Here is a 14,879-nt window from a genome sequence, read left to right on the forward strand (position 1 = left end):
TGGGCCCGGGGGCAGGTCAAAGTAATTAAGACCTTAATCGATGTTGTACACCGTTCAATTTTGCTTGCAGAGTACCATGTTACGGGTGAGGCTTTGGTGGTAATGAAGCGGTGCTGATTTTTGTTCGTCTGTGTTTGTAATTGATGCTGCGATTTCCATTTGCTTAAATTATAAATTGATTCTAGTAAATCTTGAAGAAGTTCCTTTAATGCAGATAGGTACTTACAGTAACCGAGGGTGTTATGATTTTTAAAAATAGACGCTTCAAATATAAAAGCCTTTTAGGTACGCTGGTGAGAGTACGAAAATGAAATAAGGAAAGAAGAATTTCAACCAAAATGTCGCAGTTATATTATCTAAACACTAAATTAAGAGACAAATAGCTCAAAACAATGTTTTCAATTTACCAATTTACTCTTTAGAGTTATAGTTTGTCGTTTTTTCAAAACGTTAAATTTGGTTACCTTTCTTCAACATCATATAACGAAATTAGAAGCAGAAAACCTCCAAAAAATAAAAACCATTATACTTCTAAACAAACTTCGTTAATAAATACACGCAGCCAATATCCAATTACTTCATTAGCAACCCGCTTCCGCCCGGTACAGACCGCGTAGTACCCCGACAATTTAATTCAGCCCATGCTAATAGTCTCGGTTTGAAGCCAGAAGGCAATTTCGCAAGACGTTTCAGTTACTGATGATATTACGGGACAGTATCGTGACACTAGCTCACAACTTATTTACATAAAGTTAGAGTTGAGATACGGTTATGAGGGGTGGAATTTACTACCTAGAGTTGGGAGGCAAGATAAAGATTGTAAATGCTGACCTTGTTCATCTAAATATTAATAGTTTAGTGTACTATATTCCATTAACTTTAGTACTAAGGTGTTATCTTACGTACACACATACATAAAATCACCTAGGTCGCATTGACGGTTCTCTGGATAGCAAATCGCAATACCAGAATTTCTCTGAAGAGTGTTATTGGTTGGTCGAGGGCGGTTTTAGTCGGTAGGAATCCGACATAAGCCGAGTAGTAACTCTAAACAGACAAATCTTTAGAAGATTTCCCCCTCGTTAATACAAAAAAAGGTCGCACTGACAGTATGCAAAGATAAAAGAATGCTAATGCGGCGATTTCTTAAAACTTTATGATATTTAAAATCGGATTGAATAAGTGAAGATGAAACTTAATAAGCAGCGAAAACTGGTAGCTAAACATTAAACTTAATTAGAACCTATTCGTAAGTATCAATTTTGCAAAGCCTGAACTTTTTTCAATTAAGTATGTCGCTCAATAAATAAAGGTTATGAAATAAAAACTTTTACACTAATCATATCCATAAACACGGCGACAAATTGTAGCAGTAAAGAACTATCGAGGTTGTGGAACGTATTTGTTTTAAATTTGAAGTGGGAGTCAACCCCTCTACCCTACCTGCCCCTGCCTAGTACCTACTAATAGAGTAGGTACGTGTGGTGTAGCGATAAACACCGTTATTCCATTTATATTGTGCATTTCACTGTTTATCGTAATTTAGATGCATTTAGCGTTTACGTACATAAATTGCAGTTTTGGTCACCATCCATTAATTAAAGCGTACATCGGGGACCGTGGAACTACCTCTGGACTCGTTATACGAAATATATGCTTGTATATAATGATAAACTAATGTTATTTAGATGGAATATAGTCGCTTGTATAAAACTTACTGAGAACGTAAGTATCTCATATTATTATGGCGTTATTCTTATCAACATGCGCGGTTCCGCTCCTAATATGGGTAAAACAAAAACATATTTTGGAAAAATACAAACCAATGTTCGATGGCTTTCCAATAAGTCCACGCTAAATTGCATGTTAATTAGTTTAGTGGTTTAGCCGTGAAATTGTGTCTGGCAAACAAATTTCAAATATATTATAACATAAGAGAATCATAATTTTCCCCGTTTTTATAACATTTCTCACTGGTACTCTGCTCCTATTGGTCGTAGCGTGATGATATATAGCCTGTAGCCTTCCTCGATAAATGGGCTATCTAACACTGAAATAATTTTTCAAATTGGACCAGTAGTTCCCGAGATTAGCGCGTTCAAACAAACAAACTCTTCAGCTTTATAATATTAGTAAAGATACGGTAACCGTCGAATCTCTCACAGCTACACAGTCGCACCCGACTTAGTACTTCGCACCGGGTATGATAGCATAGTAGGTATAGAGAGTTTAATCTATGCCTAGATTCAAGTATCATAACTCAAAAATAATACTACAAATGTACTATTAAACCATTTATTTTCTTACTTAGACATCCATAAACCTACTTAAATTATATTTACACGCTAAAACAATATATTGTTGTCACAAAATAAAAACGTTTAAAATCTTTGTATAAAATAAAACATGGCAATTGCTTAAACTACAGACTAAATCTTAACACACAATTTAAATTAATATTACACCTTTGAAAGAGGTTGAAATGCTAAGAATGCTATTACAATCAAGTAAAAAGTATCAAAAACATGCTGAAAATTACTTACTCTGTTAATAGATGTGCTATAATTTAGATAGCTGTGTATATTTTAGGTTACGTAATTAAAAAATTAAGGGGTTTGATAGGCCTTTTTATTCAGGTATTTTCTTCTCATTCTTCTCTATTTTATTAAAAAACCATTGTATAAGGATATGTTAGAAAACAATGGATATAATGATGACTTTAATTTAATTTTATGTTGTGTTGGAATTTCTCTATCAATTTTATGAGATTAGGATGCTGTTTAATAAGTTAAGTTTATTCCTTCGAGACAACTAATATAAAGTTAAAATATTTTTTTAATTTTCACGAAACCAAAATGTTGGTCCTACAGTTGCAAGCCCTTGAAAAGGAAACAAGATAACTAATTGCAATAATCATATTGGAGTTTATAAATCGGAAAATTATCAAAAGTTATCGCATACCCGTTTAAAAAGTATAAGAAAATCTTCTAAGGGGAAGGTGTAAATTAATAGAATAGACATCACAATTAAAAACATACAATATAATATTTTAACATAATTCGTATAAATATTGCCTCTTAACATTTATATTTTATACAAAACTTATTAAAAAAATGTGGGTAGATGTGACTGACCACTAAGAATTAAACGAGCACAAACATTAGGGGAATTATATCAAATCAATTAATAAAAAAATGAATCATGATCACACGAATCACTCTAGAAATGACTGCATACTTGTTCCGCCCAGCGGTTTTGTACAATCTGAAACATTACCCTCCGTTTGTTTCGCGCAGCCGGGTAAAAAAGAACCACAAATATAGTCCCTAAATCAATATTTTATTAAAAATGTATGTAGTATAAAACAATTTTGAGTAATTCTATGCGATATCTCTCATATTTCTAACCCAAATGACATAACAAGTCACACTTAACTTATGCTATTTTTACAATTGCTTTCAATTAATCTTAGCTCTATTTTGTACTCTTTTAAACTTATTTATATGTGTTGAATAAAAACTGTAAGGGTTAAAAGCAAAATGCAGATATTTATTGGATTAATTGTTGGATTACCGAGTCTATAAGTACCCACTTATAATAAAAAATGTATTCTCGAATGCCAAAAGGTTGTTAATGGTGGTCGTGGTGTACTATAATGAATTTAGTCTGAATCCATGATAAAAAATTCACTGAAATTTATAAATAAATTTTACGCCCCAACACCTCGATACGTATAAATATTTTGTTCGACAAACAGTGCTAAAAATCTTAAAAAGTGCTGACACAAAATCACACACAAAAACGCCACTTAAAAATATATTCTAAAAAACTAACATCGACATAATGAATTTATAAAATAATGCAGTAGAAAATTCAAATTACATAGAAAAAGTAACTTAAAAATTAAACTATAAATAGCTTAAAACTTTATACTAAACTATTACATTGAAATTTTAAACTAAATCATTCATTTAAGTCCTAAAACTAGAATCACACTTGTTGTTTATATACAAAGTTATGCTAGAATTATATTAACTAAACTTTCTAACTAGTTTAATAAGCGTATAGAACTTAATTGAAGTTTGCTAACGACACATTTTAGTGGCATTGCCTTCTAAGTCTATTCAACAATAGGCAATGTAAATTCAATTTAAAATGCAGGTTTTACCCAAGAATTTTCACCTCATATATTTGACAATACTAACACAATCAGCATGGTTCGTAGACAAAATAAAATCTTGATCTAATTGAGGTAAAACTCCATTTTGAATTGATACCATTACCAATACAGTCTGCCATACGCAGCATACGTGAATGAACTATATCCATATCAACCTATCCCATATATACCAGTCCCTACAGACTAATAAAAACTCTCTACATTTTCTTCTGTACACCAGAAAAACTAAATCTAGATTTACCCTTGATCATATGCCTGGTGAAGTCACTACTTGCTTACTGCTTTCTTAATTATATTTAAGGCCACTATTAAATTTAATATTGATTGAGCTAACCAGTCATGGATACCAGTACCATTAGATGTATTTAACTGATTATTACAATAACTTTACGGCTATCATATAAAGCCTTAGCGATTGACAAAAGAATGTATGGTGCGTATCGTCTTAGTCTTCATTTTCTATTAAAGGTTGATTGACTTTTATTTTGTCAAAATAATTTCTTGATATTTCATTGTTATACCCAAGGAACTCAGTTGTTCAACGTTCTATAAAAAGTTCAATGACCGTGGCTTCAAAGCTGTTTTCCTAAGATATTGATGAGCTAGCATCGTGAGGTCCAGTTGGTCTTGAGTCTTACCGCACGCAAAGGTCTGCCATTTGTAGTCGCTCTGTAAGGAATAAAAATACATTACATGATTACGTTGATTTCATCGTAATTATACTGGTATATTATTTCTCGACTGCATGGACTAGCCCATAAAATTCTATAACATATAAGGGTTAAGTTCATGACTTAAACAAATATATTTTCATTCGTACTGAAGTGAAGAATGAAGAGTAATGAAATGCACTTAACGCCAACTCATACATATTATAACCTAATTAATGAATCAATTAACTAAGCCTTCTATTACTTTTGTGTCTCCTCCCGAACGAGGAAGGAGTTAGGCCTTGAGTCCACCACGCTTGCCAAGTGCGGCTTTGCATGCCCTCAAGAAATGTATTGAACAAATTTAAGACATTGGTTTCACCAAGATGTTTTCCTTCACCGTTAGAGCGGAGAAGGCGAGAAGTGATAATTATTTCTAATAGAGATTTTTACCACTAAAATGTAAATATCATACTAACCAGTAAGAACGAGGTTGGTTTCTCCTCTTTAATCTCTTCCATTGGGTCCTGGTCAAACTTGATGGAGCGCACCGCTGATTTCTTCACGACTACCGAGTCTCCGTTACCACGAGATATCTATAATAGGAAATTGTTAGGGTGCAATACTTTTACAATAAATAAGTCCTATCTAAACTATTCTTAGTAAACTTTGAAGTAATCTGTTGATTCTCATATCTTTGTATCAACTACTATTATTCTAATATTTTACTTTATCATTCTTCAAGATAAATTTATGGTCGATATCAATACATCTGAATAAATATCGGATAACCCATGAAATAAAAATTTGATGTTTTTATTTGGCATTTACATTGCTGTTACTTTATGTAAAAGATATGAACTTAAACTTAGTCAAACTAAAAAAAATACAAGCAATAACTACTTAATCTATCAACTGCACTACAAAAAATATAGTTCTAAACTATAATCATTTTAATCCTTAACTGACAAATACTTAACTTTAACTAAACCATTGTATAAAGCAAATATCTACAGCAACATTCTAAAACAATAATAAGTAAACAAAAGATGATGAAGCATGTTTAGGGTGAAAACAAAAACAAACAAAAAATAAATGTTGACAATACATTTATTGAAATAAAAAATGACATCGGATCTCTTTTGGATTGGATTGGAACACAAACAATATTGACAGAAACACTAAACTACTCATAAAAAAAAGAAAAAAAACACATCGATAATACAAAAAATGTGCCATAATACAAACTACCGCTACAGAATAAATTAAAACATTTTTAAAAAACATAAATAGTAACAAAAAAACAATTGCTATAACAAGATATAAATAAATAAGTATTTTTTAGAAGATTCAACACTGGCCTGTCAATATTGTGGCGGGAATGGGGTTGGAGAAGCAATATGGTAGGATAGGGTAAAGGGTAATGTCATTTATTTATTTCAAATAAAGTACTCTTAAGTAGCTGCCGATATTAAAATTGTTATAAATTTAACAAAAAAAAAGTGACTGTAATAAATACAAAATTCCACAACCTATGCGACAGCATTTAGTCGTTATCCGAGAAGTTAAATTAAAAAAGTATAAAAATGTTAATAATTTTAAGGCAAAATACAAAGCAAAATACTAATAATAATAGAATTTCTAATAAATAAATACAAGGAAAGGACAGGTCACCTACTCGGGGTAAGTTAGTTAGCCCTGACTTTCGCAATAGAATCGAAATAGTACAAAAATTTCAACGCCTATCATTCGAGAATTTTTCTTTTAAAATCCGTATCCAAAGAAAAACCTTTATAAAATCGATATTTTTACAATTCACCGTAATTATTCGAACAACGCGAAGCTATCGTTAAATACTGAGTACTCAGTTTTTTTGTACTTATTTGTTTTTTGTTACTAAGAACAAGCATTTTAAACCTACAAATTAATACTTGAAATTATTACAACTAGTAACACTTAAACAATTTGGTGCATGGTAATCTTGAGGTATACTTTTGAATTACAACTACTTTTTTAACTAGAGAATTAAGAATATATTAAATTAATAGAAAAAAAAACGAATAGTTCATTTGATGAAAACCTCATCTTTGGTACCTTATGTCCTAATCTCGTTAAACGTTATAATAAGTTTGGTGCGAAGCCTACCTATAAGAATCGAGATAAAAAAATACAACCGAAATAAGAATCATGTATATTCGAGATGATTCAAACAATAATTTTAATTAATAGTAGATTTCCACGATGCAAAGTTAGTCAAATTTTCAATTAGAAAATACAGTTAGTCATGATTTTTAAAATCGATAGTTATTTCATGCAGCAATCCATTTACTTCAGATTAGTCGATAATCAAATTCCCGTGGGAAACCGCAATGATTCCGTAACTTTATACGAAAAGTTTATCAAATTAAACGAATTATTTTTGTGGATTAACCACGTTTATCGCGTATCCGTTCACACGCGTACGATTATTAGTAAAACAGTAATCTATGTACCAAAACGGTAAACATTTTTACTTTTAACGAAAATAAGGTAGAAATTTTATCATTTCTAAACCGATTGGACGTGTTTCGTCAAAACCATTTTGGTACTGTTTCATCCGCAATTCGAAATTAATCGTTAAGCTTATGACTTAGTTTAGTACACTTAATTCTTACGTATTAATCACTAATTGTTTCACAGTCCAATATGAAAGGCATGTGGTATTTCGTTGTATTCGCTTGCCTAGTTTAATTTAAGATCCAGAGACCAAACTTGATAGCCCAAACTGATCAAAACTTTTATTTCGTATTGTGACCGAAAGTTTTATAGATACAGTAAGTAGCAATGCAAGAACATAATTTTGTTTTCAACAGCACTTTATTGGAAGGAATTAGAATAAGTAATTGACTTTCTTTCTAAATACGAAATAAAGTTTGTTTTTAAGCTACCGATACTAACGATAATACCACAATAACTCCATTCAAATAAGCGTATTCCCTCACAAATTAGCGAACATATAATAATCACTATTGAACAGTTCGTCCGTTTGTCCCGTATCCTTCTCAACTCCCCACCATTGGTTCTCTTTTTGCGTATAATCACTTTTGTGCATAATCTTATTGGTTAGAATCTCATCTATACGCGACGTAGAAGGCTTTTGATTGGTCACTTTATAAATATGGTCAGCGAGCGTTTTTGCTAACACTTCTTTCGGAGCTATTAAAGTATCGCACGCGAGATCGTTGCTAGAAGTTATAGTACGTAGTCTATCAGCGTTTAGTCTCGCGAAACTTCTAGGCGATTCGACGTTAGTTAGGTCCCTAAAGGGCATGATTTCGCTAGTATATTCGGGGTAGATTTCAGGGTTAGGTACAGGATTAGTAGGGACTAAAGACCTGTGTTGTACCTTAGTTTTTTCAGTGATGACGGCTTCGATATCAATGTCGTCGTATTTGCTGGTGTCGGGCGTGTTGTCGGCACTTATGAGGCTGTGTAAGCTCGTGGACTCTTCTAGAAGCGAGTGCTTGACGATGGATGGCGGTGAGAACATTACTGAACTGTCGCCCGCTAGGGTTTTGCTCTGTAACAATTGATAATGTTTCGTTAGTGTGATGTTTGTGGCTCGCATCAATTGTATGGTTTGGTTTATAGTGTAGTGAAAGAAGGAGGAAGAATTTTGTCTATTTTTATAAAATCACAAATCAAAGTTTTTAATTATGTGTTTTGATCTCTAAGGCGAAGCATCAAATGGATTTTTGGCGGCTCAATATTATTAGATTTTTTTTACTTTATAATATCGTCCTTTTAAGTGACATTTGAAACAAACATAACAAATGATACAAGGAGCCATATTAAATTTAATATCCCATGCAAAGGTGTAGTTATTTTCTTCGTCTTTACGAACTGTATCAACTAGCATGAAGTGTTTGGTCTATGTTATTATAGGTGAATATAAAGCAGTAGGTGCTCACGGGAGTCTCGACGATGTAGGACACGTCGGGTACACGCACGGCGGGCGCGTGGCTGTGCGGCGTGGACGTGACGGCGGCCCAGCTGGCCGCCAGCGCCTTGCGCGCGCGCTTGTGCGGCGCGCCGCCCGTGCTGCTGGCGCCCGGCACGTTCTCCTTGCCGCCTGAACTGTCGCGCCGGGACCCGCTGCCGATGCCTGAGTCGTTCACCTGCGACAGGAGCCATGGTTAGCGCTAATGTTATATGTGCCTACTAGACTTTCATCGAGTAGAAGTTGATGCAACTGTGGGAATACTAGATTTTTTGATCTGAGAGTTGCTTGTTTCGTATTCATGTGGCTTTTTACATAAAGCCATTTTTTGTTTAAATTCTTAATATAGTTCATTACGAAACCGGTTAACTAAATTCATCACTGTCGCACATGGAATATGGCATGAGCTCACATACACAAGTACTATTCTGGTGTAAAGATCACTTCTTTTAAATTTAACTACTGAAACATCGTGACGACTCGAACTAACCCTGTACCTACCAATCATCAGATGACATATTCGTGGCTAAGATATTCATATCAACATCAAAAACTTACTTTTTATACTTTAAAATTCTTTTAACTTAATTTAGGTTTTGCCTTATTTAAATAACACCCATTAACTAACAATAACACATCACTCATAATACCAATACATACCTGCACACTAACATTATCCTGATCGGCTGTAGACGACAGCATAGAATCGTTCAGTTGCACAGTACTATCAGAGTTCTCTCGCTTCATCATCATAGTGATGTCTTCCACTAACAACCCTGGGCTGGACGGCTCGTACTTCAAGCCTGACTTCTTGCCGATCTCTGCCATCGCAATCTTGAAGGGTGTTGGAGTTCTGTGGAAAATATTTATAGTAATAAGTAAGATGTGCAAAATAATAAAAAATGTGTATTGATTTTGCAGCACAATGTAATGGCTATCATAAGTGTCAATATTTGACCTAATTGAATAAATGTTTGATTTTGAATGTCTTAACTCTTCTGACCATCAATTAATTAAAGTGATTAAGGGCCTACACTTTGTTTACTTCCTTTATTACGAAATGTATTAGGACAGTTATAAATACTCAGACACTAGACAACGACAGTTGCTGCTATGCGTAAATGTATTTAGAATATAAGTAAAACTTACTTTGGGGTGTTGCTCTTGATTGCACTAGGACCGCCAGGCGTAACATGGTTAACAGGAGTCGGGGTTTGTAGCAGTGGACTCGCGCTCCATTCCTGAAAAATACCATCTTGTGTTAGTCATGTGTTTTTCAAGTTAAATCACAGTCTCACTGCTACAAACTGCTTCAACTGCTTTGCTAAATCGCGTAAGATACGTTATAACAAAAAAAATAACTTTTTAAATCTTTATACCGGCGACTCCCGGTATTTATAGCTGACCCGGCCGAAGGTTTTTATTTTTACCACATAAATTATAATAAATTATAATAAAATAGTGTCACTTATGGGGTATAAAAATAGATGTTGACCGATTCTCAGACCTACTTAATATGCTCACACAAAATTTCATGAGAATCGGTCAAGCCCTTTCGGAGGAGTACGGTAACTAACACTGTGACATGGAAATTTTATATATAACGACCAATGCATTTTAAAATTAACACCTTAATCAAAGGTACATTCAAATTTATATTATTAGTATGAATTTAGTAGTATTACCTTAGTAGCATGTCTGAGCGGTGTAGAGTCCAGCGGAAAGGAGAGCGCGGCGGGAGAGTTGAGGAACTGCGACGGACTGAACGGTAGCGCCTTGATGGGAGTCACTCCACACTCGCGGGATTCCAACGCTTTGGTCAGCGTGTCTGTCCATGCCTGGAAATTAGATAAATGGTATATTAGTTTTGACCGTTTAGATACTTAAATATTAGTTTTATAGTATGTTGTAGTTAGATCTAATTAGCAAGGTGATTGAAATCATTTAATACCTTTGTTAGTGGTAAATATTTATAAAGCCCACTGATGCTACCACATAGTAGCTGTAAACAGCACTAGATGTCTTCATTTAAATATTTACTTACAATATGCTATTAACATTTTCAATTGCTTTCATTTTCTATTAAATCTACTAAAATAAAAAGCGAAAAAATCTGGCATCTAAAAGTTCACAATCAAATAATACTCAAAAAAGTTTATCACAAGAATATCCTTTAATATTTCATACTACAACATTGTTAGAAATCTAATTAGATTCTAACTACAGTCAATTACCCGTAAAAAAGTTACCTTATTAAAGAAATAATTGAATACCAAAACTGCATACGAACATAACAACCAGTTCGATACAATACATTAACTCACATTAGCTGTAGGTGTAAGCACTTGTATTTTCTTAGTCTTTCGCCTCAGTATCGGAGGTGGACTGCTCGTTTCAAGCTGGCGTTTCTTAGGCGATGTGTATACTGACGGCACTACGATCTCCTTGGGTGATTCTGATTGGATTGCGTATGTTACTGGAATAGAAATAATTTATGTTTAGGTATGGGAAAAATATTTTACTTGATAATGGAGAAATGTAACTAATTATCAACTTTATTATTAACTTTAGTAGCCTATACAGTTATGCCAAAAATGTAATCAGAAAAAAAATTTAAGGCAAAAATAGGCCGAGTATATTTTGTTTAAGTAGTTAATTTTCAGAAATGAACTGGAGTTTGTCATTCATAATTATGCAAAAAATTTAGAGCAATATTTTGATTTGCTAGCCTATACTTAAGTTTCAAATGTATTATTAGTTTCAAAGTAAATCAAAATTGAAATGAATGGTTCTACTCCAAATACATCATAAACTTTCCTTGTATGAGCTTTGTCACATTCACTCATATAGAAAGATTACACCGCTTAGCATACCACAAAGATTACAGCCATAAGATAGTTAATAAAACAAGCACTAACTAAATTAAATAATAACATTGTGTTTATAGCATGTAGTACATAACTCAATGAGTGATAGAGAAATATTACACCGCACATCCTCGTCTTGTTATAAGAGTTAAAATTACCTGCATCCTGATTGTTGTCATTGCTTGTTGAAGATTGAGCTAAATAGTTCCTGAGTGGAGAGTCTGTTGGTAAGGTTTCGATGTTCACGAATCTGAAAGTGAAATGAAACAAAGTTGTAATATATGCCTACGTAAGTTTTAGTTTTTTAGAGATGAAAACATGCATACTTTCTTTGAAATTCTGAAACTAAACTATTGACTCTAGCCGGGTAGTGATGTTTGTTACATATTTGTTAAAGTTTTAAAAAACAATTCCAATGAAATATTCTAATTGCCCATCTTTACCTAAATCGTCCTTTATCTAATCTAGCCACAAATAAACATAAGTAGTGTTTCTATTGAAAATATACTTACACTGTTTACTTTCTACATTTCATAAAAGGAATGGTTTCGTCTCAACAAATCCCAGGCCATTAAAGGTATCTGTTACCCATTAAATACTCAAAGACAAACGTTTCTTCATATAGTCATTAAAAGTAGCCCCTAATTTTTGAATATATAGTTATAATTTGTTAAATACATCTCTCATGTAATATCAATACTTACTTAAAAGGCGAATCAACAATCTCCACATCGGCAGCCACCAATCCCCCTCGGTCCGGCGACTTGGCCCTCACAGGCTGTTGCTGTATATTATTGAGTTGGTCCTTCAGTAACTGTCTGAAGTGTAACACGTGCTTCGAAGGCTGGCTCGTGTTGGACGAGTTGCTTTGTGTCGACTCGTTAAATGGATCTACTGGCCAATTCTGCTGGAATAAAGACTTTGTTTAGCTGTTGTTTTGTGTTGTGTGGTTCAGAGTATGATTGTGTAGACACGGCCTTTGATTTGTAAAGAGGAATGTTATAATATCCAGTCAATTTTAGACCGTCATATTACGGTAGTGGTCAATGCAACGCAAAGTCCATTTGGCTGGTAGTTTGACTGTATGAAGATTTTATAGGTTCCCAAGATACAGGCCTAGCCTAGTTTGGGACCTACAGTAAGTTCTTAGAGGCATTGTTATTATATTATTAAGAAATTAACTTTTATCTTGTCAAGAAACGACTTACCTAACTTCTGTTATATGTAGTCATAAAACAGACGTTAGGTAAGCCGTTTGTTTTGCACCTTCGCATCGCGTCGCGTAGACGCTAAAGTATAAAAACGCCTATAATAAGGCGTATGACCTTATTAAAGGCGTTTTCGTAGTGTCGTAGCTAGTTTAAAAAATGTCCAATTTCAGAGTGTGATGATTAAAAGCATGACGGTAATGAAGAGGTTATGTTCTTACAAAATGAGTGGAACTACTCTGCTTCCAAAGCATAACTAAATAAATGTAACTACATTTACTGTGCTCTTAAAGCTTAACCAAATACCAAGCACATTAAACATGAAATGCAAAATAATGAAAAACCAACAAAATAATAGTGTCAACACAAAAATACATTGCAAATTAATAAAATGTGATTATCTGGTTGGTATTCTAAAAATACTTTTTTAGTTGTATCAGATTAAGTTAATGTTCAATTATATTTTTTTTTTATCTTTTGATCCTTTACATGAATTTCTATAAAAATCATTAACTCAAAGCAATTATACTGCCGATTTCAGTAAATTCTCTAGAGCAATCTTAATTAGGTATTTAGGTAGTCACCAATCTTAGTTTTAAATGTTCTCAGAGCTAGCTTTTTCGCTCATTGCGAAGATTTTCTTTTGGCTGTTATAGTTTTAAAACTGAAATATGCATTATAAGCCAAATGCCAGTCTCAGTTATTTACTAAAGGTGGTAGTTAGACATCTCGTCTATTTTTTTAATCATTTGCCCCTACCACCGTTTCTCACCAACCAGATAACATAAAACAAACACAAAAAGCACAAACTAACATCATTGTAGTGCACAGTGACTTTCTCGTGGGGTTCGAGCGCGGCGGGCTCGCTGTACTCGCGCACCTTGAGCCGCGGCTGCTTGCGGCGCAGCGACTCGAAGCTGTCCATCAGCTCCGGCTCGTATTTACGTCGCATTGTCGAGTTCCAGTGGTTCTTTATTGCGTTGTCAGTTCTGTGGAAAGAAAAAATAATGGTCACAATCTTAACTCTAAGAAGAATCCTACTCTAAGAGATTTTTTTCTTATCCACGAACCATGTGCGTTACTTTAGTACAAACTGTTTTTTGCTCGTCTTTCTACTCAGGCTGTAATATGTATGGTCGATTGGCTTTAATGGAAAATATTTTTTAAAAGTTTCTACAAGCAGCTGAAGCTTCTAAAGAATTGATTTTACAAACGTATCAAATTGACATTTCAAAAAGTATGTTTACATTATTATTTACACAATAATAAAATCCCACTAACAAAGCAAAAGAGACGATTGTATATACTAAAGTACCTAGACCTACTGCTAGGAAATCTATTCTATTATTATAACTAGGGCAACAATTATCGGCACAATATAATTTCTTTTTCGACACTAAATATAATGATGATCTACTTGTACAATGTACGTATTACTTACCTGCCAGGCAATAACTTAGCGATCTTCGCCCACTGGTTACCGAGTTGTTTGTGCGCTTGATATATGACTCTGTCTTCGTGTTCCGTCCACGCCGTCTTTTTGATAGACGGGTTCAAGTGGTTGTGCCATCGTTCTCTGTAATATACAATAACTTAATTAAAACAAGTAAACAGTTTATTGTTCTGCCTACACCTTCGAGTAAATATAACAGGTGTGATAACGTAAACATTTAACCAGATAATTATAAAAGATGAATAGATTCTGTGTGTGGTAGACGACATAAACTACTTTCAGAGTTGATGAATTTCAAAGCAAGCTGAAGCCAAACTAAGGATTTTGAACACAAGGTACAAATAACTAGGTTACAAATCATAAAACAATGTCGCCAAAGAATCAGTCATCTTAACTTGATTAACCTGAGTATAATTCACGTCTATCCAGTTTAATAGAATATGCTATTTTGAAAAGAACTCCTTATCGTAATTACATATGAAATTACTATTAACAACAATTCTAAGCACAAATAGTGTATTTAAATACAAATATTCAAATCT

At 33.6% G+C, this 14,879-nt stretch overlaps 1 protein-coding gene across 6 annotated transcripts in view; it reads right to left on the reverse strand.

The window, feature by feature from the left end:
• Window positions 1-3,026: 3,026 nt before the first annotated feature.
• The window catches only part of LOC142983051 (myb protein-like), a 55,671-nt gene continuing 43,818 nt past the window's right edge, over window positions 3,027-14,879 (reverse strand). For 3 of the 6 annotated variants that reach the window (XM_076129859.1, XM_076129861.1, XM_076129864.1), the window contains 10 exons: window positions 14,326-14,460; window positions 13,699-13,873; window positions 12,381-12,583; window positions 11,835-11,926; window positions 11,134-11,285; window positions 10,495-10,647; window positions 9,959-10,050; window positions 9,470-9,662; window positions 8,781-8,987; window positions 5,923-8,389 (listed from right to left, as the gene is read on the reverse strand). In XM_076129859.1, the coding sequence (XP_075985974.1) occupies window positions 7,808-8,389; window positions 8,781-8,987; window positions 9,470-9,662; window positions 9,959-10,050; window positions 10,495-10,647; window positions 11,134-11,285; window positions 11,835-11,926; window positions 12,381-12,583; window positions 13,699-13,873; window positions 14,326-14,460 (1,984 nt within the window). In that variant the 3' untranslated portion in view covers window positions 5,923-7,807. Of the gene's footprint in view, window positions 4,850-5,309; window positions 5,427-5,922; window positions 8,390-8,780; window positions 8,988-9,469; window positions 9,663-9,958; window positions 10,051-10,494; window positions 10,648-11,133; window positions 11,286-11,834; window positions 11,927-12,380; window positions 12,584-13,698; window positions 13,874-14,325; window positions 14,461-14,879 lie in introns of those variants that run through there. The other 3 variants (XM_076129865.1, XM_076129863.1, XM_076129860.1) reach the window with 3 other exon arrangements.

Source organism: Anticarsia gemmatalis, chromosome 23 (genome assembly GCF_050436995.1).
Source record: "Anticarsia gemmatalis isolate Benzon Research Colony breed Stoneville strain chromosome 23, ilAntGemm2 primary, whole genome shotgun sequence".
Taxonomy (NCBI): Eukaryota; Metazoa; Arthropoda; class Insecta; order Lepidoptera; family Erebidae; genus Anticarsia; species Anticarsia gemmatalis.